General features: G+C 40.8%; 1 protein-coding gene across 2 annotated transcripts; it reads left to right on the top strand.

Moving 5' to 3' along the window:
* The first annotated feature begins 1236 nt into the window (after positions 1 to 1236).
* Positions 1237 to 25696, top strand: VGLL1 (vestigial like family member 1). 2 transcript variants are annotated; one of them, XM_081125773.1, is made up of 5 exons: positions 1237 to 1356; positions 5566 to 5784; positions 14358 to 14777; positions 22557 to 22643; positions 24377 to 25696. In XM_081125773.1, exons 2-5 carry the CDS (start codon positions 5583 to 5585, stop codon positions 24532 to 24534), a joined length of 867 nt encoding a protein of 288 aa, XP_080981899.1. In that variant the 5' UTR covers positions 1237 to 1356; positions 5566 to 5582; the 3' UTR covers positions 24535 to 25696. The 2 variants fall into 2 exon arrangements, with proteins under 2 accessions (XP_080981899.1, XP_080981900.1); XM_081125774.1 differs by having other exon boundaries at positions 24373 to 25696.
* Positions 25697 to 26946: the final 1250 nt, after the last annotated feature.

The following is a 26946-nucleotide window of genomic DNA, read 5'->3' as shown; positions in this document are numbered from 1 at the left end:
TCCAGCTGAGGCTGTGGCCGTGGTCCTGGGGGACTAGGGTGAGCATGATGAAAAAGAACAGATTGGAGTGCATTTTCAAGGTAGAGCTGTAAGGATTTCGATGTCTTCCTCCAAACTCATTGGTTTAGAGGAAAAGTCAAAAGGCTTAACCTGATTGATGAGGCCCTATGTGATCTGCCCCCTCCCTTACCACCCCCCTCCCTTAACTCCTCGCTCTTCTGTGAAGAGACAAAGCATGATCTTACTTTTTACATGTGATGTCCCCTGAAATATCAGGACAGCAGGTATCAACATGGTTTTTTCCCCTCTCGGGGTTCTGCTCAAATTTCTTCTTATCAGAAAATCCTTCTCTGACCACCCTATATAAATTAGCACCTCACCTTAGCACTCTGTCTGAATTTTCCTGATTAATTTCTCTTTGTAATACTACTGCCAACTCACAGATACGTATAATATATATATGCATATGTATATACAAACATATAATGTGTCTGTATTTATTCCATGAAGGCAGAGATGTGGTCTGTTTTGCTCACTATAGAACAGAACTCCCAGAATAGTGCCTGGCACACAGTAGTTATTTAATAAATATTTGTTAAATTAATATTGTTGAAACAGAGAACAAGGGGAACAAAGAATGGCTTCGGGGTTTGGGGCCGGAATGATGATATCACTTCCTGAAGTAATATTGGAGATTTTTTAAATGAGAATTGGGACCCTCTGCTCCAAACCTCTAGCTGGAGTCCCTGGACTGCTTCCTCTATTGCAGGTTCAGCGATGTCCTGACTTCCTCTGGGGCCCACAGAAGCCTGTGACAAGTCCAGAATCCTGGGGGCCTGGGCTCCCCTTCCCTTACCACAAGGAAAGAGGGAGAAAATAGTAATGCATTAAATGGACTCTCTCAATTCCTGAGACTCAGAGTGGCATCAGTTTGATCCAAGCCCCACAAATGACGTTTCAGATTCAGATGTTATTGACTCTGTGTGTGGTTTCCTGGCAAGCAATTGGCTGCTTACTTCAAGAGACAACATTGCTAAGTGCTTTTTTTAATGCAAAAAGAAAGAAATAAAAAAGAGCACCTATTTTCCTCATTCCTGCAGGTGCCCAACCCGATTGACTTGTTGGAGTGCATTTTCTGCATTCTTAATAGATAGCTAGCAGGAAATGCCTTGTATAGCCCCACTAGAGTGGCAGCAAGCAGCAAGGGGAGGGTACAAAATCCTCAGCCCCTGCTTCCGTAAGCACTGAGCTGCTTTAAAAGGGGCCAGGCAGCTCTGGCCATCAAAACGGACCTTTGACCAGCCATAGTTCAGCATCTGCATCTTGCACAGGCTCAGCTGATGGTCAAGAATTAAGGTAGGAGAAGCTAGGGACTTTTTTTGGTTAAGGAGGGATGCAACTTGAACTGCAAAGGAATCGGGGCACGGGGTGGGTGGGTGGGGAGCTGTGAGCACCATATGCTTTGCTCAGTGAGATAAAATCTAGTCCCTTTTGGGCTTTTATTCCAAGTGATCCTTGTGACAACGTCTCTGACTCCTTATCCCACCCCCGGGGTGCTGGGTACCGTTTTGCAGAAGGGTGGTAAGTGTGTCCCTGCATGCAGCCTCCGTGGTATAGTCAAAGCCAAACAGCTGGTATTGGATCTGTGTTAAAATGTTTGTACAGAAGACTGGGCAATATTTCGAGGTCTACTTGGGACATTTGGTGTATGTATATTCTGTGCACTGGAGAAATTGTAAGCTGCGGTGTACTTTTGTAACTTTGCTGTTCTCACTGCACAATTGACAAAGCTTGGCCTTGGGGTTTGTCTGCAAGAGGCTTTTACTACATCGAGGCTCTTATACAGATACATCTTCTCCAGGACAGCCCCATCCTTTCTTCTGATTCACTGAGATCCCCTCAGTTCAGGCTTTGCAGCATCAGCTTCCAAGCCAGACCCACCCTGACCAATTCACTCATGAATAGAGATCCCTCACAGAAGGCTCATTGGAGGATGAAACTGCTCAAATTTCTCCATAGGTGCAGTGAGATGCAGTTCTTCAAAGATTAAGCCACATAGCAGCTCTCATAATTTTAACGTCTTTCAAATATAGATCCTGTCCACTGAGATCCAAGTGCAGCCCAGAGAACAGCTTGTGAACTGGATAGAGAAAAGTCGCCCAGGCATTCCTTTGAAAGCATGTCGGTGTTTTAGGGGAGGAACAGAGGGGCAGAGGGTGTATTTATGGTTTATTCAGGATCCCCAGTTCTAGGGTCTGCACCCTTCAAGGTGATGGGGCTGAGGTGTTGCCTCTGACTTTCTCTATATCCACCCTTTCCTGCCTGTGGCCACGTGTCCTGTAGTCTCTACCCAAGGAGAATAGGAACGTGCTTTGGGGCCCTGAGATCCCAAGGGTCCGGCCAGCAGTTTTCCCCCTGGCTTCAGGGAGACTTACAAAGATAGAGAGCAAGCTGTGTCAAGCCTTAGCCTAGAGCAGTGGCCACCAGCAGTTCTGAGAATGAGTTCTACAAAGGTGCTAAGCGGCTCTTGAAGGGAGAGGCTTCAAAGAGAAGCCCCGAGGGAGTGCACAAATGTTCTGCCTGCATTCTGTAAAAGAAACCAGGTGGATGGGTTAGGGACTTGCCTCAAGGTCCTCTAGAAATTAGAGGCCATGCCCTTACATTTGGTAGATGGGGAGGCTGAGGCCCTCAGAAGGGAAGGGACTATTGGTTCCACCAGGTAGACAGTAAGAGATGATGGAAAAAGAACAGACATTGAAGTCGGAGTGACCTGCGTTTAAATCCCACTCTGCCACCACCTAGCTGTGTGGCTTGGGCAGTTTATTTCACATTTTCTAAGCCTCAATTTGCTCATCTATAAAATGGGGACAATAATACCTACTTTGAAGGTTGTAAAGATCGGAGAAAACGTGATATGTTTCTGTCACAAAGTAGGTATTTTGAAAACTGTAGCTTTAGAAAAAGTGCTGCCTCCACATTTATTCATATCTTATAATTTATAACACCTTTGCTTTATTTTTTGAAATGTATTTGACATATAACATTGTGTGACTTTACGGTGTACAACATGTTAATTTGATAAATTTATATATTGTAATATGATCACCATTATAGCCATAATGAACACCTCTTGCATTATATAATTATCCTTTTTAGTAGTTGGAATAATTAAGCCCTAGTCTCTAGCAGTTTTGATGACAGTAATACAGCACTGTTGTCTATATTCACTGCATTGTACACTATATCTTAAGGGCTTATTTACAACTTGGTGCAGGTTTGTACCCTTAAACAACATCTGACCTGTCTTCTGGTAACTGCCAGCTTATTTTCTGTTTTTACAAGTTTGGCTTTTTGAAATTCCACATATAAGTGATAGTATGCAGCACTTGTCTTTCTCTGACTTATCTATTTCTTAGTGCTTTACTTCTACAACTCTGAGTATCTGAATACATCATGGTCTCTGTCCACATGATTCCAATAATTGCACAATTATTGAGGAATAATTTACCTACAGCCAAATGCACAAATCTTAAGTGCCCAATCTGATGACTTTTGACAAATGTATACACCCATGTATAACCTTCACCCTCAATAAGATGCAGACACTCCCAACACCACTGAGAGTTCCCTCCTGCCTCTTCCTAGTTTCCACCTCACATGAAACTTCTCTGGCCTCTATCACCAGAAATTGTACCTGTTCTGGTTCCTTTGTGTCTAGCTTTTTATCACTCAATGCATTTTTGTGATTATTCCATTATGTTGTGTGGATTGGTAGTTTGTTCCTTTTTGTTGTTGAATAACATTCCATTGTGTGAAAATGTCACAGCCAGTTTATTTATTTTCCTGGTGATGGACATTTGGGTTGTTTTCACTTTGGGGCTATTATAAATAAAGCCGCTATGAACATTCATGCACAGGTCTTTGTGAGGACATATGTTTGTATTTCTTTTGGTTATATGCACTTAGAAGTGGAACTGCTGGGTCATGTGGTATGCATATGTTTAACTTTATAAGAAAATTGCCAAACAGTTTCTCAAAGCGGTTGTTCATGAGTTTTTGGAAATAAGGATACAATGGATTCATTTCTCAGGTAGTGCCTGGTTATACTTAGTGTCTCTGTCAACAGGGAGAACAGATCGATGTGTTTAATCAGAGGCTTCTGGAGACAATATAGTCCAGTTATGACTGGGGCTAAAGTGATTCTGAAAGGAAAGTTCTTTAGAAAGGGTCCCCCGCTGACTGCCAGATTCCTTCTTAATGCCCCATCATAATCTGTTGACACTTCTAGCAAAACCTTAAAAGAATAGGCTGCAGAATTCATATATTCTAATCTCTTCTTCTTATCCAAGAGGAATCTGAAGCCCAGAGAGGCCATGTGGTTTCCCAAAAGTCAACCCCAGGTCCTCGGACTCCTCTAATGCATATGATTTCCTTGCATTGTGCTGTCTCTGCATGAAATGGCATTCAGCCATTGTTTAATGAATACCTACATTGTGGTAGGTGTTAGGGATAAAGAAATGAATAAGAAAAGACCCATCCTAAAAGGCCTCATAGGCAGGGCTATTCAACTCTCCTCATTTCGTTATAATCACAAGAAAGGATAGATTTAAGGTGTCTTTAGCCTAATCACATGGGTGGCCAGTGGTAAAGAAGCAATCAGATGGGCTACTTCTCCACTTAAAGAAAGGCCACGCCGTGTCTTGATTGCCTGCTGTATGCCATTTACTGGCCTGGGAGCAAAAGGACAACCTCTGCCCTCAAGAAGCTCACAGGTAGAACAGAGCCATAGAGGCCAAGTTTAAGGCAATTCAACAAACAACTATTGAATATCTACTCTATCTGCTGGCCCTGTTCTATGTGCGGAAGATATGGTGGTAAGCAGAGCTGACAATCTTTCAGGTGCTTTTCAAAAAAACTCTGTGTGTGTGTGTGTGTGTTGAGATCTGCATTTGGTTCAGTGTATATCTCTCTGAAGGCCTTAGGACTGGTGTGGTTTGTAACTGCTAGTTTCTAAGTGGGTGGGGGTGGGTGCAGGCCACCATCATACATAGATTCTGGCATCAGGGGAGTGGGAGAATTTGATGTATTTTATTCTCTTGAATGGAAGTGGTCAAGATAGAAAGCAATGCTTACTATTACAATGGAAATTGTCAATACACGCTGGATTGCTTAGTCAGCTCTATGGGGAAGCTCACCCCTTTTTCCAGGGGGATCATGTAGTTCTGGGAGGAGGAATGCACTTCCCCAGAAGGCAAGTAACCCCATGATTTGGCCTCATTGTTAATTTTTTCTTTCATTTCCTAATGCTCTTCTAGTCATGTTGCCAGAAAGTTCTTCTCACTTGTAAGGAAGGGCCCCTTCAGTGCTTCAAAGAGCTCTGTCTTGTTGTTTCCTGAACACTGATTAGACCAGGCTCCTCAGCTGGTCCTCAGATCAGCATAGCATGGTTTTTGATCCTGTACTTGGTAGAAGCTAACTGCTTGCTCCCAAGGATGCTGCTCATCCAAACTATAGCCAAGCCACTTGGAAAAATAGTGCCAATAATATTTCACATTTTATCTGCAGCTATCACCTGTGTCACAATGGAAGAAATGAATACTTGTGCAGCCCAGATGCAGAAGCCTATAAAGACAGAGTGGAATTCCCGGTGTGTCCTTTTCACTTATTTTCAAGGGGACATCAGCAGCGTAGTGGATGAACACTTCTCCAGAGCTCTGAGCAATGTCAAGAACCCCCAGGAATGGAGCTCCTTGAGCCAGAATGGAGATGTGGTCCTGAGGAATGGTGAGCTGTTGCAGGATATGGGGCCAGAATTCCCAATCAAGGATATCACTGAAAGATAGTTCTCTGATTCTTTTAATGCACACAGACATGTATATATTTGCTGAAGGCAAGTCACATTGTCTGGAGAGAAGCAGCCACCCCTTTCTTTGAAGTTTAATGTGAAAATGGACACTTGAATCAAATTAGTTCACCTATTTCATTGTTTCCTCAATTGTGTAAAATGCTGGCTGGATTAACTGCTCAGTACACAATAACAGCACCACAACCCACAACTGTTTGTCATTAGCACTATTGTCAGTATTATTATTATTAATAGTAGTAGTAGTACACAATAAGAGCACCACGACTGTTTGCTATTGTCACCTTATCAGTCTTATTTTTATGATTATGATTACTGTTACTGCTACTACTGGCCTCACCTAAAGACTCATGATGTAAAAAAGCATGTCCCATGTGGATACATGCAGCCTCCTCACCACTAATAGTGGATGATCTGATGGTTAGGGCTGGGTCCAGAGAGAGGTAGGAGGAGCCTTACCACATCTCTTTCCCCACCCTTAACAGTATCAGGGGTCTCCCCCCCCTTTTTTTTTTTTTAATATCTTTATTCATTTCAGAGAGAGAAAAGGAGAGGGAGAGAGAGAGAGATAGAAACATCAATGATGAGAGAGTCATTGATCGGCTGTCTCCTGCACGCCTCCGACTGGGGATTCAGCCAGCAACCCCCTGCATGTGCCCTGACCGGGATTCAAACCCCAATCACCTGGATCCTAGGTCGATGCTCAACTGCTGAGCCACGTTGGGCCAGGCGGGGGGGGGGGGGGGGAGGGGGCGTCTTTTGCATTAACTATTTGGTAATTTAAAAAAATACATTCTCATACCTCAAAACAATTATTTCAAGAGCTATGTCAAAATGTGCTCATCAAAATATCTAGGTTTGGAGAAAGCCCAAAAAATTAAGCTGGCAAAGCATGCAGTATGACTTTCATAGACCTTAGACAGTTTGCATTCATAGGTCCATTCCCCTGTATAGATATGAAAAAAGACATTTTGTGACTGCATTGGCATAAAAACAAATATAATCCAGGCTGCATTCATTTTATATATTCATTATCATTATTATATTTATTTTTTTCTTCTAATTTTAAAAGCAGTTAAAATTGTCATGGGCTCCTAAAGTATTCATGGACCCTAGGCACTATACCTGCTGTGCCTAATGGAGAAGTCACCTTGCCAGCTGGATGTGACTTGATAGGGCTCTTTATCACCTTTTTGAAATATGCAAATAGAACAAGGTCTGATTGATTTTTTTTTTTTTAAATATGTTTTTGTTGATTTTTAGAGAGAGGGGGAGAAAAAAACACCCAATAGTTTGCCTCATATGACCAGGGACTGAACCCACAACCTGGGCATGTGTCCTGACCAGGAATCAAACCCTGTGACCTTTTGGTGCATGGGATGATGCTCAACCAACTGAGCCACACCGGCCAGCGTTGTTCTAATTGTTTTTAGGAGCTCTTTATTGCGATCGCTGAGCTCATTTTAATTTTTTCTTTCACGTTGAATGCCTTCCTCCTCTTGGAAGATGTACATGTCTCCAAATGGGACACTTTGTGCAAAGTGGCCATGTAGGGCTTCTGCCCATAGAGGAAGAGCAACCCTGTTTTTACACACCATCACCCTGGCTTTGCTTTTTGGGTTTGGACAAGAAGTTGGTATATATCTGATGTACTCACCTTTGCAGAATTTACTTCTAAGAAATTCCTTTTCCAGTTAGGTGATGTGATTTTCCTAGAGACTCTTGTGAATTAAGTAAACATGTAGAAGGGTGTGTGGTAGAAGCACATACTAAGGAAATGCTGTAGAAGATCTTGTTGTTAAAATGGGAACAAGGAGGTAGATGGAGAGATGGGGAGGTGATGTTCAAGAGTGTGCTGAGTACTTCAGAGCAGGAACAGAAATGATTGCTCTTGAGTCATTTGGGAAATTGATATGTGGAAACTGAGATTCAGAGGATCTATCTGGCTCCAAAGAAGAGTCAAAACCTCCTGCTCTTTATGCACAGACAAGATTGCTGACTTTGCTTCTTTGACTCTGATTTAGATCTAAATACATTGGCTTGAATTCATTACAATCATCCCCTTGTAAGTACCATGCATCCACAGTCCTTCACTTTGTTCATCCTGCTTCCCTGGTAAAGCCCAACCTGCAATAAAACCAACTCTTAGCCTATTGACCCATTTCTGTGCTTCATTTTGCAGCAAGATTCAAGTGTCCTCTTCCTCTCCTCTCCTGCTCTCTAGAATGAACTCCACTCCCATTTCATCCTCATCACTCCTTGAAACAATTTTTATCAAAGTGAACCAGTGACCTCCACTTTCCAAATCCAATTGTCCTCTGTCCTCATCTTATTTGACCTATCAGCAACATTTGCTGCAGTTGATTGCTCGCTCCTCTTGGAAATATCTCCTTTACTTGGATTCTATAACATCACACCCTTGGTTTTCCTCACCTTCCTGGTTACTACTCCTCAGGCTCCTTTGCTGGCTATTCTTTTCTATTCAACTTCTAAATGTTTGAGGGCTCCAGGACTCAGGTCTCAGACAATTTCTTTATCTACACCCATTCCCTAGGGAATCTCTTTCAGTCTCTTGGTCTTAATTACCATCTTTATGCTGATCACTTTCAAGTGTATATCTCCAGTCAAAGCTGGATTTCAGACCTGTCTATCCAGCTGCCTACTTGATACCTTCACTTCATGTATCTAATAGGAATCTCAAACAAAACAAGTCCCAAACTGAACTTTTCATATTCTTCTTAATCTGCTCCATCCATACTCTCTCCATCTCAGTAATGGAGCTGCATCTTTCTAATTAATTGGAGTCATGTTTAACTGCTCTCCTTATCTCATACCCCATGTCCAATTCTTTGAAAAATTCTGTAAGTTCTGCCTTCAAAATATCTCCAAGATCTGACCACTTCTCCCCATCTCCATTGCTATCACCTTGGTCCAAGAAGCCATCATCTCTCCCCTGGATTTTTGTAGTAGTCTTCTGTCCTTGCTCCCCTTCAGCTTATTCTCAAGATAGCAATCAGAATATACCATTAAAATAAAAGTCATAACATAGCACCCTTCTGTTCAAAACCCTCCAATAGCTTCTTTCCATCTCACCTGGAATCAAATCCAAGCTTTTTAATGGGGCCCTACCTCATCTGAGCCCATTATCTTTCTGCTCTCATATCATGCAACTTCCCATCATACTCACTCTCGTCCAGTCTCTGCTATTTGTAGAACATGCCAAGTACAATCTTTCCTCAGGCCTTTTGCACAGTCTCGCTCCTCTTCCTGAAATGCTCCTTTCCCAGATAACTACATGGCTTATCCTTTCTTCACTCAAGTTTCCATCCAAATGTCCTCTCTTCATGCAATCCTTCTCTTAAAAATCTATTTTAAAAAAACAAACCTAAACCTGTCACCCTGTATCTTACTGTGCTTTATTTCTTTTTAGCATTTGTCACAACTAGGCATATTATATATTTATGTGTTTCTTGTCTTCTCCCACAAACTAGATTCTGAATTTCATGGCAGCAGGGACTCAACCTGTTAACTGCTACTTTCCAAGTACTTAGCTCAATGCCTGACACATGGAAGGTGCTCAATAAATATTGCTTGAATGAATGAGATTGTGATTTGGATCACAAGATATGGATGTCTGCCACTGATGGAGGCACTATAGAGAGGGAGTATCATGTAGTGTACCAGGTAGTCTGGGGCCAAGCCAGCTCCAACATTTATTACCAATGTGGCCTCTGGCACATCACTTCATCTCTCTGTGCCTCAGTTTCCTTATCTTTAAAACTGAGTATTATTTAACTATAGGAGTCAATAAGATAATACATGTCAAGTGGCATATAGGTGCCATGCAGGTGTTAAGTTATTTTTGCAGTGGTGGTACCAAAACTTGACATGTGTTTATGATCAGCTAGAGTGGATATGAGTGCCTACATTCAAAACATTAGCATCAGAGCAGCAGGCTCCTCCTGTAAGCCTCCAAGTTTCCCAGGGGCTTCTACTGTGTGGCAGCTGTACTGTTTTCCATGTATTCTTACTTCACTCTATTTTATAAAGCCCTGGCCCACTAAAAGAACTTGCACATGGCATTGGTTGCCCAAGCCAAACAGAGAGGCGGCTTTCATCTCCACCTAACTTCTTGGTTGTTGCACTTTCCCTGAAGTGAATCTCAGATCCGTTGACTGTGAAGATGTCTCCCTCAGAGTATGGTGTGGACTAGGCAAATGCCTGTTCAGATGGTTGCACAAAGGAAGGAAAAAGCCTGTCTTCCTATCGCAGTCACGAGTTTAGTTTCTCCTAAGCTCTGCTGACTCAGAAGAGGGCCCCATGGTTCTCACTAGAGGTGTCATATGAGATACCTGCAGCTTCAAAAATAGTGAGAAGTCCGTAAAGTGGCCATTCCTGACTGACCGTTAGCATCCTCTGAGTCCCTGAGCTATGCCTAGAACAGGCTCCCATTCATGGGCTCTTAAGGCTGACTGGCCTACATTCTAAGGGCGCTCTGTCAAGCCAAATATGCATCGACCTGTGTGGTTAGAAAATGTCATCGAATTTCCTGGCTGCTTTTCTCAAATCAAAGTTATTTTTTAAAAATTTACTTATGTATAATTTATACTGGCTGTACATTTCCCTTTAAAAAGGACATTGGTGATTTCAGAGTAGAGAACTCTAGAAGCTTCAGTAGTTACCATTGTGGGGGGCACAGTCCTCGTGCACATCCCACCTCATATTCTTCCTATTGTAGCCCTGATCCCAGCTCCAGGCCTGGCAACATTACCCAAGGGCTGCTGAGAAGATGAGGGTGCACATGTGAGTGCCTAAGGGTCTTTAATAGCCGGTCTCAAAGGGTCCAAATCCTTCCCTCCCCTCCTCTATAGTCTATGAGGGTGAGAAATAAATGCTGGGGGTTTTTTTAGTGTGAATACCTGTATGAGATAGAGCCATGCTAGTTTTTTATGACACTTGTGAACACTGACAACTTGGTGTCTTCCTTTTCAGCCAGGGAGAGGAAACTGTGCCAACATACATTGAGCTCCTACTGGATGCCAGGTACCAGGCTACAATTACTGCATCCACTTCAATGGTTTATAAATGTCAAAGATGGACAAACTGAATCTATAGTGTTAGAAGACAGGAGAGTGTTTACTTTTGGCAATGGGCGGTTAGTGGCTGGACATGGGCACGAGGAGGGCTTCTGGGGTGGCAGTCATGTTCTGTTCCTTGATCTGGGTGCTCATTACCCAGTTCGTGAAAATTCCCCACTTGTGCACTTTATATCTGTATGTTTTTCTGCATGTGTGTTGTACTTCACAAAACCACTTTACAGTGGATATCCATATCCTCACAGAATAGGAAACTGCAGCTTAGCGAGGGTAAATGATGAGTGAGGTGCATCACAAAGCAAGTGAGTGGTAGAGATTGAAACCCAGGTCAGTCAGACTCCAGAGCCAGTTTCTTGACTACTTCACTGTCCTGCCTTTGTAGACTCTGATAACACCCTAGCAAGAGGGTTTATAACACCCATAAGGACTATAGCTAATACTGCTTGCAATGGCTAACATTTATTGAGCACATACTTCCTGTGAGTGAGGTCCCTTGTAAGAGGGTGTCACATGTATTATCTCATTAGATCCTTATACCAACTTATTGGTTAAGTCTCACTGTGTCCATTTTTGTGTTAAAGAAACCAAGGCTCAAAGAGTCTAGCGACTTTTCCAGGATCCCACAGCTAGTAAGCGGTGGTTATTTGCAACCAAATCAGTCTGATTGCAGATCTTGAGCTCTTAGCCACTTTCAAATACTAGCACATGCTGTGTATTTCATCTCCATTTTCAGTTGGGAAAAGGAATCTGGATAATCATTAAAAAACTAGGTACCTCAAGGAGGTGATTGTGATGGATGGTGTGGGACTGAGCAGCACCCCATCCACACCCCCAGTGCCCTAGGACAGGACGGTCTCCTATAAGCTGTCCCTCTGACTCTGGTGTTATTTTGATCTCAGCTAGTACAAACAATATAATACAAAGAAGGCAGAAAAGAGAGAGTCAATGTGTGCAGATTGGGCAGGCCAAAGTTGGGACTTTCATGGTGCAAGATGTGGGTGTGTGTTCTGAGAGCTCTGGGTTTCAACTTCATCATAAAGCAAGATTTGTGTTAAAGGCAGAGACAGGGAGGGGAGAAGGAAGGAAAGAAGAAAAGATGGATGGGAGGAAATCAGGCATTTATGTGTTGGTCTTTTCACAATTGTCACCCAGATTCACTGAGTCAAGAGGTTTCTTAAGTTTTTACTTTAAAATAACTTTTTTTAACCACAAAAATAATGTGTAAATTTTTGAAGAATTTAGAAAACACCAGTAAGCAATCAGGACACAAAACCATGTGTACATCTATGCACACATATTAAGTTTTACAACATAACATTATTTTGCATGAAATGGGTTGTAACTTTTTAAAATCTACAATAGTCATATATATCTCTACATGCCATTACATGTTCTACTACAATATCACCTTTATAGCTCAAGAGTATCTTTTATATAGATATACCTAATATGTTAAAATTTTTAGACATTTAGGTTATTGACAATCTTTATTATAAATGTATTATATTTACATTATGACTGTATTATAAATATCACTTTGAATCTTTGTAGCTAAATTTTTACATACATCACTGATTATATCCTTAAAATAAATTGCTATCAGCACAATGACTGGGTCAAAGGGTACACACAGATTTTAAGGTTTTGACGTGTACTGACAAATTGCTCCCCAGAAATGTTATCCCCATTTGCCCCTCCAACCCCAGTAGTGTGGGAAAGTGCTATACAGTGCCCTAACTTGCTACTGGCCTGCAGATATCAGTTTTCAAAAGTAGCATCCATCCCCAGGAACAAATCTTAATATATGTTTCTTTGCCCTTGATTTCACTGAAAGAGGCCAACCATTATAAATGATGTGAAATGTTGGGCAGAATGTCTGTGCCACATAAGTTAAGGCTTTTTTTGCTCTTATCATCTGTTTGACATTGAAAGCTATAGTGGTGGGTAGGGGCACTCCAGTATCACTGGGCAGACTTCTCAGATGTTTTTATTTTGTACAAAATCCAGGTGAATTGAACATTCAGGAGAGCTGAGAGAGGCACATGTGGAGGGAAAAGAGACCAGACAGTCTCTCCAGCCTTCCAATCTTTCTTTGTCTCTCCATTCATTATTATCTTGGACAGCTGAGAGGCTCCAAGCCTTAAGTATCTGCTAAAACTTGATCCCTCTTTCCCTTTTGCTTGGGTGAGTGTTGAGACTGGAGAAAACATCCATCATGAAACATCCGTGTCATGAACTATCTTAGACTTCTTAAGAATTCAAATTCAGCCGCTATTATAGGCACAATTAAAATTAGTGTTTCTGAGACCAAAAGAGCTTCCATTCCTGTTAGCCAGTCTACAAGAACTTTACAAGAAGAAACTGAGTTACTGCTTGACCTTGAATATTTTGCTTTTGCAGGAAGAGGTCCAAACAGCCACTTCCCCACCCCATCACTTATCACTCCAGCTTAGATCCTTACTAGGCTAATCTGCTTTGCTATCTTGGTCCAGTCTCCTAACATTCCCATGCCCCAGATCCCTCTTGAAATGGGGTTTTGACCCCTAGACTTGTGTGAGTGACTGACACAGGCAAGTGTTAAACCCCTTATAAAGTTCTGTGGAGTCTTTCTAGTCTGTGTATTCAAAACACCAGCTATAAAATAAAGCCAAACAACAGCAACAACCAAACACAAATCACCTTTAATCAAGCAATTCTTATAGAAAACTTTCCTTGAGGAGCTAGTTGGACAACAATGCAAACATATATATACAAAGGTGCTCATAGCAATGTTGTTAATATAATAGAAAAATGGAAATAACTGAATTGCTCACAAATACCATGTTTATTAGTCACATTACTACCTAATGATAGAATACTGTGCAGCCTTTTAAAAAACTGGTGTTGGCTCTATTCATTGCTATGGGGAATATTTGTGATATTTTAATGATGTGAAGGCAGCCTTAAAAACAATATGTGATATGAAAACAATGCAGGCCTGGCTGGGTAGCTCAGTTGGTTAGAACATTGTCCCAATACACCAAGGTTTTGGGTTCGATCCCAAGAATCAACCAATAAGTGCATGAATGGGTGGAATGACAAATCAGTTTTTCTCTCTCTTCTTCCTTCCTCTCTTTTGCTTTTATTTCTCTCTCTCTCCCTTCCTCTCTTTCTAAAATCAATAAATAAAAATAAAAATAAAACAATGTATACATGAATAGAAACAAATCCTAGTAAGAAATATACTTAAAGGTGGACAATAGTGGTCTCTGGATATTATGATGAGTGACTTTTTAACCTTTTCTACATTTACTCACATTAAAAAATATAGTATGTATTAACCAGAAAAAATTAGGTTACTTCCATTTTGAAAACAATAAATAAACACCTAACATGTCTTCTAAATCTTTCCTTCCCAGACAGTGACATGCCTCCAAATCAGTGGCGTTTCTCTTCTCATTGGACAAAGCCACAGCCAGAAGTATCTTTTGCAAATGGTAACGCCAACTGCATCACGAATGGGTTTGGTCCCCTGGCTATGGATCAGTACCCACTGCCCCTGACTGGGAGTCCCTCTGTTCAGCCTGGAGAGCTGTGGCATTTCTCCTCCCCAACCAGTCCTGGCTCTCCAGAGTCTGAATACCCTCGTGCCTTCTCCACTGGGCACCTGGTCCCAGAGGACCAGCCTGATGGGAAATATGAGTCCTTCCTAAATTTCCTCCAGCAAGAGAGATGTGTAGCCCATCCTCAGCAATTTGCCATGTGGGAGAATTGCAACTCTGCCCAGGCAGCCAGAACCACGGGATCACCCTTCAACCTGCCTTCTAGCTCAGCCCACTGTAAGTAAATGCCTCCAGATACCTGGAGGCTTGCCTCTGATTGGTTGGGGTTGAGAGAGAGTTGCATGAGGTGGGGTGTCAAGACTAATTGCTGCCACTCCAGGCATGGGGGTTCTGAGGGACAGAATGTTCTGCTTAAATGTTCTATATATCTTCACTAGTCTTCATTAACATTCACAGTTTAATGAATAAAGGGTTACACAGAGAGCCAGCCAGATGAACTTGGCCTGGAATATTCATTCAGTCTGTTGACTTGGACTTATCCTAGAAAAATGATGCGTTGATGTCTAAAATTGTAGGGTCTGCATTCACCTCACTGTGAGCAACCAAATAATCCTTTTGTAAAACAGAACTCTGTGACATACCTACAACTTAAAACTCTATTCTCCAAATGGATTGGCAACTTACAACGATGCCAAGCTCCCAGGCAAAAACAAGGGCAATCTATACCAGCCATCTGCTCCACACATTAAGATTCAAAACAACAGTAGAGGTGGCCCTATTGCTGCCTGGAGACTATCACAGTGCCTGGCTGTATATGACTTGCGCCTGTGCACTGGGCACACCGGATTTCTCCTGCTTTGTTTTCCTTATATTCCTGTTCCCTGATTGTCACTCCTCCCACTGAACTAAAACACTTCTTCATTTACACTCACTCAACAAATATTTAACTAGTGTCCACTAAATGCAAAATACCCATAAAAAACCCCATACAAGACTCCCTTCTATGTAAAAGGATGGGAAAGAATTGGCCCGAGGCATATTTTCACCAAAAGAGCAACTCACTCTGCTGCAAGATTTGCCTTTCACATGAAATATTGGTAATAATATATATTTTATATTTTCTTGGGGCCAAGTGTGCATCCTCTGGCACTCTGCACTCCAGGCGAATTTTCTTTTATAGCTCCCAAGTCCATACATATCTGTGGTTCTAGTGTCTCATGCCTGAAAGAAATTGCTAGAAGCTGCCTTTACTCTGACATAAGTATATAGCACACAAAGGGCCTGTTCAGCATAGCATCCCTGTGTTCCATCCTAATGGACACTGTGGTTCATCTTAATGTTGAAAAAAAATTCCCATTAAAATACCAGTACATCGTTTCCAGAGTTTGATTAAGAATGTAAGTACTGGAAGCTGGGAAGATGGTGGCACTGTGACAAGAAGTAGAGTGCCCTGACTCCCAGCCACGAACTTCATTTAACACTAAAATACTGCATAACCAGCTTGGAAAACCAGAGAAATATACCTGAGTAGACATATTTCAAGTAAGGAGCACTGAAGAAACATAATAGAGTCTGAAGCTTTTCTCTGCTCCCTTTATCTCCCTGTATCTTGTCTATTTTTTACTTTTTATTTTATTATTATTTTTTATTTTTTGATACTAATAGCAATAAATTCCTTTTCTCTCTCTCACTCTATTTTTTTTTCTCTTTCTTCCTTCTTTTCTTTTTTCTTTCTTTAGCATTAGTGTTCTCTCTTCAATCTCCCAATTCTACTTTCAATTGGGATGTTTTCATTGTGACTGTCAGGATATTTTGTAAGATACTGCTTGTTTCCTGGCAGTTTGGTTGTGTATTGTCTTGTCTTGCCAGCACCTGTAAAACAGCTCACACGACATGGTTGTGGATGAGCCACACAGCCAACCTCAGAAGAGAGTCCTCCCAAGAATGGTTCAACAACAATCTAGACGAAATAACAGAAGAAGAGCCCAAAGAACCCACAAAAGGGATACTCACAAAAGGGGCACACCTAGAGCAAATAGCTCAGAAGTATAAGGAAAACACACCTCTGGGCTCCTCTGGACATACACTACAAAATCCCACCACACAAGACTGGGAGACAGCAAATATATCTAATATACAGATACAAACACTAAGAGCCACCAAAATAGGGAGACAAAGAAACAACCCCCAAACTAAAGAAAAGAAAAAATTGCCACAAAAAAACCCTTGATAAGATGGAGTTAAGCTAGTTGTCAGAAATAGAGTTCAGAGTAATGGTTATAAAGATGCTCAAGGAAATTAATGAGAACAACAAGACACTTAAGAGAAAGGTCGAGGAACTTAGTGAAAACATAATAAAAGAGCTAGATATCACAAATAAGAACCAAGCAGAAATGAAGAATACTATATCTGATATCAAGAATACACTGGAAGGAATTAAAAGCAGGCTCAATGAAGCAGAGGATAGACTAAGTGACTTAGAAGATAAGGTAGAAAAAAACACTCAATCAGCAGCAAAAAGGAAACACACTTAAAAAGCATGAGGACAGTCTAAGGGAGCTTTGGGACAACATGAAGCAAAACGAATTTGCATTATAGGGGTACTAGAGGGGGAGGAAAGAGAGCAAGGGATAGAGAACTTGGTGGAGGAAATAATGACAGAAAACTTCCCTACACCAGCAAGGAAGAAAGCCACACAAATTCAGGAAGCACAGAGGTTTTTAAACAAGAGGGATTCAAAGAGACCCACTCCAAGACACATCATAATTAAAATGGTAAATGTTAAAAACAAAGAGAGAATATCAAGGGCTGCAAGACAGAGACAAGCGATGACCTACAAGGGAACCCCCATAAGGCTCACAGCAGATTTCTCAACAGAAACACTTCAGGCAGAAGGGAGTGGCATGAAGTTCTCAAAGTAATGAAAAGCAAGAACATGCAACCAAGACTGCTTTATCTAGCAAGCCTATCATTTAAAATTGAAGGTGAAATAAAGAGCTTCCCAGGCAAATGAAGGCTAAAGTTGTTCAGTACCACCAAACCAGCATTGCAGGAAATGTTAAAAGGACTACTTTAAGAAAAAGAAGGAATATTGAGAGAAAGGTACATCAGCATAAAGGGGGAAAATGGCATTAAATAAGTATATATCAATAGTAACCTTAAATCTAAATGGAATAAATGCTCCAATCACAAGACATGGGGAAGCTGAATGGGTAATTAAACAGGACCCAAATGTATGCTGTCTACAAGAGACTCACTTGAGAGCAAAAGATTCACACAGGCTAAAATGGAAGGGATGGAAAAAATATTCCATGCAAATGGAAGTGAAAATAAAGCTGGAGTAGCAATACTTATTTCAGACAAAGTAGACTTCAAATTAAAGACCATAACAAGAGACAAAGATGGTCACTACATAATACTAAAGGGATCAATCCAACAGGAGGAAATAACCCTTATAAATATATATGCACTGAATATAGGAGTACCTAAATATATAAAAAATTTCTTGGTAGAGTTTAAGGGGGAGATTGACAGCAACACAATCACAGTGGGGGACTTTAACACCCCACTGTCATCATCGGACAGATCATCAAGACAAAAAATCAACAAGGAAACAGAGACCTTAGAAGACACTCTCGATCTAATGGATTTAATTGACATTTACAGAACATTTCACCCCAAAGCAGCAGAATACACATTCTTCTCAAGTGCACATGGAACATTCTCAAAAATAGACCACATGTTAGGGCACAAGGCAAGTCTCTACAAATTCAAGAAGACTGAAATCATATCAAGCATCTTCTCAGATCACAATGCCATGAAACTAGAAATCAGCCACTATAATAAAACTCAAAAATTTTCAAACACATGGAGGCTAAATAGCATGTTATTAAACAATGAATGGGTTACCAATGAGATCAAGGAAGGGATCAAATATTTCCTGGAAAAAACAGAAATGAACAGATAACTCAAAATCTATGGTACACAGCGAGAGCAGTCCTGAGAGGAAAGTTCATAGCAGTACAGGCCTATCTCAAGAAACAAGAAAAAGCTCTACTAAACCATCTACACAACAACGAAAAGAACTAGAACAAGAGTAGCAAGAAAAGCCCCGAGGAAGTAGAAGGACGGAAATAATAAAGATCGGACATAGAGACTAAAAAAAAAAATAAAAAAAAAAAAATAAAATCAATGAAACCAAGAGTTGGTTCTTTGAAAAGATAAATAAAGTTGATGTACCTTTAGCTAGACTCACTACGAAACAAAGAGGGAGGACCCAAATAAATAAAATCAGAAATGAAAGGATTGATATAACAACTGACCCAAAAGAAATGCAAAGGATGGTAAGAAAATACTATGAGCAAATATATGCCAACAAACTGGACAACCTGGGTGAAATGGACAAATTCCTAGAAGCATATAATCTTCCAAAGCTGAATCAGGAAGAATTAGAAAACCTGAATAGGCTGATAACAACTAATAAAATGAAGCAGTAATCAAAAAACTCCCAGCACACAAAAGTCCTGACCAGATGGATTTACAGGGAAGTTTTACCAAATATTCAAAGAAGAATTAACACCTATTCTCCTCAAACTATCCCAGAAAATTCAAGAGGAGGGAAAACTCCCAAACTTTTTCTATGAGGCCAGCATGGTCCTAATCCCAAAACCAGATAAAAACACTACAAAGAAAGAAAATTACAGGCCAATATGCCTGATGAACATAGATGCTAAAATTCTCAACAAAATACTAGCAAACCAGATCCAGCAATACATTAAAAAGATCATACACCACGACCAAGTGGGATTTATTCTGGGGGTGCAAGGCTGATATAATATCCACAAATCAATAAACATGATGCATCACAAACAGATTGAAAGACAAACATCATATGATCATATCAAAGATGCAGAAAAAGCATTTGACAAAGTCCATCACCCATTTCTGATAAAAACTCTCAGCAAAGTGGGAATAGAGGGATCATACCTCAACATAATAAAGGCCATATGCTACAAATGTACAGCTAACATACTCAATGGGCAAAAACTAAAACCATTTCCCTTAAAAACAAGAAAAAGACAGTGATGTCCACTTTCACCACTGTTATTCAACATAGTATTTGAAGTTCTTGCCACAGCCATCAGACAGGAAGAAAACATAAAAGGTATCCAAATTGGAAAGGAGGAAGTAAAACTGATTATTTGCAGATGACATGATATTGTACATAGAACACCCTAAAGACTCCATCAAAGTACTACTAGATTTGATAAATTAATTTGGCAAGGTAGCTGGATATAAAATTAACATCTGGAAAGCGATGGGATTTTTATACACCAACAATGACATCTCAGAAAGAGAAACTAAAAAAACAATCCCATTTACCATTGCAACTAAAAAAAAGTAAGATACCTAGGAATAAACTTAGCCAAGGATGTAAAAGACCTGTACTTGGAAAACTACAGAATGCTGAAAAAAGAAATAGAGGAAGATATAAACAAGTGGAAGAATATGCCATGTTCATGGATTGAAATAATTAATATCATTAAAATGTTCATACTACCCAAAGCTATTTATAGATTCAATGCAATTGCTATTAAAATACCAACAGCATATTTCACAAAGTTTGAACAAATATTCCAAAAATTTATATGGAACCAAAAAAGATCCTGAATAGGAGCAGCCATCTTGAGAAAAAGAACAGAGTGGGAAGGATCACTTTACTGGATATCAAACTGTACTACAAAGCCATTGTAATCAAAACAGCCTGGTATTGGTACAACAGATATATAGATCAATGGAACAGAGCAGAGACCCCAGAAATAGACCCACATCATTATGGTCAGTTAATATTTGACAAAGGAGGCAAGAGCATCCAATGGAGTAAAGACAGTCTCTTCAATAAGTGGTGCTAGGAAAATTGGATAGCTGCATGCAAAAAATGAAACTAGACCACCAACTTACACCATACACAAAAATAAACTCAAAATATATAAAAGACTTAAATGTAAGTCACGAAACCATAAAAACCCTGGAAGAAAACATAAGTAATAATGTTACAGACGTCTCACATAGTGGAATAATCACTGATACATCTCCTAGGGCAAGAGAAACAAAAGAAAAAATAAACAATTGGGGCTACATCAAACAAAAGCTTCTGCACAGCAAAAGAAATCAGCCTCAAAATACAAAGGAACCCCACGGTCTAGGAAAACATATTTGCCAAGTATATATCGATAAGGGGCTAATTTCCAAAGTGTACAAAGAACTCATACAACTCAGTAAGAGGAAGACAAACAACCCAATTAAAAAACTGGGCAAAGAGCTCGGTCGGGCATGGCTCAGTGGTTGAGCGTTGACCTAGGATCAATGCAATTGGGATTCGATTCCCGGTCAGGGCACATGCCCCAGTTGCGGGCTCGATCCCCAGTCACGGGCATGCAGGAGGCAGCCGATCAATGGCTCTCTCATCATTGATGTTTCTCTCTCTCTCCCTCTCCCTTCCTCTCTCTGGAATCAATAAAGATATGTTTAAAAAAAAAATGGGCAAAGAACCTGAATAGACACTTCTCCAAAGAGGACATACAGATGGCAAAGAGACATATGACAAGATACTCAACTTTGCTAATCATCTGAGAGATGCAAATTAAAACCACAATGAGGTATCACTTCACACCTGTCAGAATGGCTACCATCTAAAAATCAACAAATGACATGTGCTGGCGAGGGTGTGGAGAAAGGGGAACCCTGGTACACTGGTGGTGGGAATGCAGACTGGTGCAGCCACTATGGAAAACAGTATGGAGGTTCCTCAAAAAATTAAAAATGGAGCTGCCTTTTGATCCAGTGATTCCACTTCTAGGAATGTATCCTAAGAATCCTGAATCACTAATCAGAAAGAATATATGCGCCCCTATGTTCATAACAGCACAGTTTACAATAGCTAAGATCTGGAAACAGCCCAAGTGCCCATCAGTAGATGAGTGGATAAAAAAAGTAGTGGGACATTTACACAATGGAATACTATGCAGCTGTAAAGAAGAAGGATCTCTTACCCTTTGGGACAGTATGGATGGACCTGGGGAATACTATGTTAAGCCAAAGAATCCAGGCAGAGAAAGGCAAACATCACATCATCTCACATGTGGAATCTAAAGAACTTAATAAACTGACAAACAGAATAGATTCAATGACATGGAAGCATGGATCTTACTGATGAATCTCTGAGGGAAGGAGGGAGGTGGATGGGGGGGAGAGATTAACCAAGAATTTATATGCATATATTCATAACCTATGGACACAAACAATGGTGTGGTGAGGGACTGGGGAAGAGGGTGGGGTGAGGTGGAAGGGGTCAATGGGGAGAAAAAAGGAAATCTGTAATATTTTGAACAATAAAAATAAATAAGAAAAAAAGAATGTAAGTACTTAAAAAGAGTAAATTATAAAAATGTCTTGCTTGGAAAACCTATGAAAATTCCCACCCTGTACTCTTTTTCAAAAATCTGTTTCTACTCTATTCAGAGGGAAGATTAGGCCAACTGTGTTTGTGTACATGCCTGTGCAACACACAGCAGAGCCCTGTTTCAACAGTTGGTTAGAACACAGATGTCTCAAATTATCTCCTCCCAAACATAACTCTACACAGTTTAAATCCAATTCACCAAATACTTAGTGAACATCTACTATATTCCAGGCATATCATGGCAAAATTGTTTTGCAGGCACATTCTCAAATGTTTATCACTAAAGTCTTGACTGCTACAAACTCTTTGCACTTTTCTGCTAATGTTGACATTAGTCCTATTAATTGGTTACTGATGGTTCTGGATCTGTTGAGGAAGTTGTTGGCCCTTAATCAGAAACACTGCATAGAAGATGAGTGCAAGGTCCAGGGGACCTTAAAAACAGAAGCTTCTTTGTTTTTGTAGCATCTGAGAAAATATGTCAGGTGTCCATAAAGCGAGGAGCAGATGATTTGGGGACCCTGGGGTAAAACTGAGCACTTTCTAACCCAGCCCTAGAGATTTCATTTTCAATCATTTTTCTTCTTTTCTAGACAAAAAATATTTACTCCCAGATCGTGGACCTGCCAGTGCCAGTCTTGCCAGCGCCAGCCTTGCCAGCGCCAGCCTTGCCAGTGGAAGTAAGTACATGGTTCTGCTTTTGATAGTGTCTCTGTATCTTGAGAACAAACTTGAGGAGCAGCTTGTAGCACAAAAACCAGAATCTTAAACAACGGGAAAAACCCTCATTTGTATTATTTAGTATTTTCATAGAGTTTGTTTCATCTGAATCTCATAGAGCCCATGCATTTGTAATCTTATAAAATTCCTGACCATTTTCTTATTTTGACTTAGAAGCAACCTTGCTGAGGTGTTTTTGTTTTTTTTTAAATCTGAGCTGGATTTAACTGAGATTATTGAGGTGACTCAGAAAAATGAACAAGTTCATAGGATTAGCTTGCTCTGTCCCAGATGTCCAGTTTTCAGTCTAGAATACAGGGCCACCCCAGGACTCTACAGTCAGGGAAAATGACACTGGAGGCCAAAGGCCAGGACTGTGAGCTCCACACTCAATTTGAAAGTGGTACCAGTAGGAACTTACAAATGAGGACAATCTGGGTGGAATGACATGAGGATCTTCATGACCTGGGTTCAAATGGGGTTTCATTACTTACTATTTCAGGAACTTGATCCCATTTCTTAACCTTTCCATAGCTCAGTTGCCTCCTTTGTAAAATGAGGATTAAAATAGTGCCCGCCTCAGGGTTTCTGTAAAGATTAAGTGATAATATATGTAAGTGCTTTGAATTTATATACTAATGTAAATTAGCCACAGTAAGTTATTAAAAGTAAGCCACCAAATACACACACACACACACACACACACACTGGGCATCTTGTGTGCCAAAAACTGTGCTCCATGCTGTGTTTGAGAGAAGCAAAGGGAACAGCTGCCACCATGGTCCCTGATCTCAGGCACGTTACAATCTAATGTGAAGTGGGGGAGAGGGCAATATATAGACCTCACTAGAATGTCAGCTAAACCTATGAGTTGAGGGTGTTGCAAGTGAGTGATTATCACAAGGAACCATGGTATCTAAACTGTACAAAGAAGGAAAAATAGACAGATGGAGGGTGATGGGGCATTGAGGTTGATGGAATAGAGGATTAGGTTATGTAAAAATGTAGTAATAAGAATACTTAAGCCAATGACATGGAAGGTGGTGATTGGAGAATAGATGTTTATAATTGGGATGACAAGGATGCCACCTGTGTGGGTGATGACAACGTCCAGCATGTGACTGTGGGAATGTCTGTGAGGTAGAGAAAAGTAAAAGGTCATTAGAGATGAGGAGAATGACAAGAATCACAGAAGTGAAGCAAAATAAGAACTAATATCTACCTATAATGCCGGTGCTATTATTATGCTATTCACAGATAGGAACACTGAGGCTTAGGGAGGTTAAGTAACTTGCCCAAAGTCAAGGTAAGTGCCAGAGTCAGTTTTTTTAAAGGTCTTGGTCTTATCCACTAAGCTTAAGCTGCAGTGTGACCACAAAGTAATTCCACTTTACTACAAATAAAGACACTGTCTCTTTAGCAAAATAACAGTGAACATTTACTGAGCATATATGTGCCAGGCACTGTTCTAAGGGCCTTACGTGTGTTTAACTCACTTAATCCTTCCAGAATCTTAAGAGGCAGGTATCATTAGTAACCCCATTTAACAGATGGGGAAAGGAGTTCAGATAGGCTATGTAACTTGCCCAAGGCCACACAGCTAGGTAGTGGTGAGGTCAAAATTCAAACCTGGGCTCATTTAACCCCCAGAGCCAGCTTCTTCCTCATCATGCTTATCTTGTTTTTCAGAAAGTCAGTCTCCAGAGAGAAGAAAAGATTTCTTCTTTTACTGAACTTCGGTTTGAAGAAGAGAATTCCTTTTTCCAAACCTTCTCATTATTTTCTACTGTGAATCCAGAGGGTCTAGAGACATCACTGTCCTTTTCTCTTTTTGCCACTAAAGAGCACTGAGTCTGGAGCAAAATTTCTGTTTTCCCTAAAATTGTATACACTTCTCTTCCTTAGCACCTATGCCCTATGGCATGGGTTTTCAAACTTGATAAGTGAATCCCCAGCATATAAAATCATTAGAAAAGCTGTTCAGGGATGGGGAGCATGGAGGCCCACCTGCTAGCTTACCCCACCCTGCCACTGCACCCACTGCTTGTCTACTTAGAAATTATAGTCCCCTTACTCTCACTAGCGGGGTCTTTCAAACCAAGACTGACTGTGGGGTATCCTACGAGGTTGTCCCACTCTTCCAATTGAATAAAGATACCAGGACCAGCCTGAAGCTTTCCAACCTTTACCAGACTGTGACTAGCTTCACTTCTGCCTTTACCAAAATGAAAATGAAAATGGGGTGGGCAAGATCCCTTGACAATGGGTTGAAGCTGGCCATTCCCTGCATCCTCAGAGTCTGGATGGAAGTGGAAAAGGTTTCAGGCTGGCCCTGATGAATGAAATACTTTAACTTGGAAAATTTGATTTCTCAATTCTAAAAAAGAGTGATTCCAACAGGAATTGCTGAGAAATCTGAGGACTAACTTATTGGAAGTTAGTTTTTTAGCAAACTGCCTTATTCCAAGCTGAGCCTTGAGTAAGTTCTGTATTCAGAGCATGTCTCAGCTGCAGTTCTTTGAGTTCCTGTCTGCCCTTACTCTGAGGATGAGGACTCTGGCATCTGATACCCCACAGGTATTCATCTGGACCTTGGCAGCACCTCTTGGCCTTCCACAGGGGCCAACCTGGCTTCTATAAACAACATAACCTTTCCTTTAGCTCTTTCACTGTTAATAACAACTGGGAAAATTAACTTCCTTTTCAGCACAGAACCATTGGGGCCACCCATGTAGACAACCCACAGTATCTTAGATGAATTAGAGGTGAAAGGCAAGGGTTGGTCCAAGACATAGCGGCAGGACCTCCCTGCAGATTGTTCCTGATAAAATGACAAATTTCTCCAAACTCTTTCATCTCTCTAATCTAGTAGACAGCCTTGTGTCCACTGTGAGCTTGGAACTTACCATGTGACAACCCTGGAAGACCCTGATGTCAATGTTCCCTATTCACACCCCACTTGTTCCTGTGTAACAGCTCGAAGGGTGAATAATAAAACTTCACTTTTCTGGAACATGCTATTCTTAATTCTAAATTATTTCACATCCATGATCTCGTGCAAAGTTTCCAACAGCCCTGAGACTGGCATTATTATCCACATAGTACATGTGGATACTGAGACTCAGAGTTGGTAAATGGCCTGCCAAGATCACAGAGCCAGGGCTGAAGCCATGTCTCTGACCTCAGAGCTCTTTTCTCTCCATCATAATACTTATCAACATAAGTATTATGGCTCCTAGATATTTTTTTTTCTCCCATCTGCTGTGTAAGTAAAGACCACAGCTCTTGTGTAAGTGAATTGGTCATTTAGGCAGTAATGCAGTAATTCTCTTGTCTCAGGAACAGCTTTTCCAGTGTGTTACATATGTTTCCTAGATTAGTAAAAGAAAAATTTGCCCAATATATTTTCTGTCAGTTATTTACCTTCAAAGGCCATGTTCTGGCTGGGAAAACTCAGGGTAGAGGCTGATTCTAGCACTTGTTGCACATAATTTATACAAGTGTGTGCTTATCTTGCCTCACTCTAAAAAGACTCATCTGTGTTAGAAGATAGCATGTACCATCAGAATTGAACTCTTACTATGCTATTTAGGGGAAAAAAGTGATTCCAAAAGGAACAGTATCTTATGTAGCCTGGGTAATTTGGTAACATTTTCCTGCAAATCCCTCAGTCTGGAAACTCTCGAATAAAGCGGAAAGCAGCAGTCAATTTTTCCACTTTAATAAACAGGGAAGAAAAGGCCTCTGGTCTCTGAGAGACCCCTGCTCCTCTGACACACAGAAGTAAATTCCTGCCTAGATCAAATCCAAGACTTAGATTTCTGGCTTTCTATATCCATCCTTTTCCCCCTTTTCCCACTTCACTTTCCAAAAGCTAACTTGAAGAGCATTTCTTTGACTCAAGTTCCCATTTTAGTCTTGCAATATAACCTTTCACACACAAAGGCAGGATAGCTGGCCCCTGTGTGTTTGCATAGCTTCATCTACATACCTAGTTGATAATCCTGTGAGATTCTAGTTGAAGGGGTGTGTGAAATTAACAGATTGATCAAGGTTTAAAACAGGAAAGTTGGGACCAATAGGGCTAGAGCCCATAAACCTCATTCACATCTTTCTCTACAGTTTTGAGAAATTGACAAGTGGCTTGACAGACTCTGACTCATCATCTGCCCATACCCCTCCCCACCACTTCCCATCCCCAACGCCTAACCCCCCATGCTCACCAACATACACCCATTTTTGAACTTTACAATCTGGAAGAAT

Source organism: Miniopterus schreibersii (genome assembly GCF_964146895.1).
Source record: "Miniopterus schreibersii genome assembly, chromosome: X".
NCBI lineage: Eukaryota > Metazoa > Chordata > Mammalia > Chiroptera > Miniopteridae > Miniopterus > Miniopterus schreibersii.
This window is presented reverse-complemented; position numbering and strand designations above follow the sequence as displayed.

Excerpts from the sequence above, each read along its gene's own strand:
- VGLL1 (XM_081125773.1), top strand. The coding sequence starts at position 5,583 with ATGGAAGAAATGAATACTTGTGCAGCCCAGATGCAGAAGCCTATAAAG. Across the intron at positions 14,778-22,556 it reads GCCTTCTAGCTCAGCCCACT|ACAAAAAATATTTACTCCCA; the intron begins GTAAGTAAATGC and ends CTTCTTTTCTAG. Across the intron at positions 22,644-24,376 it reads CGCCAGCCTTGCCAGTGGAA|TCAGTCTCCAGAGAGAAGAA; the intron begins GTAAGTACATGG and ends TTTTTCAGAAAG.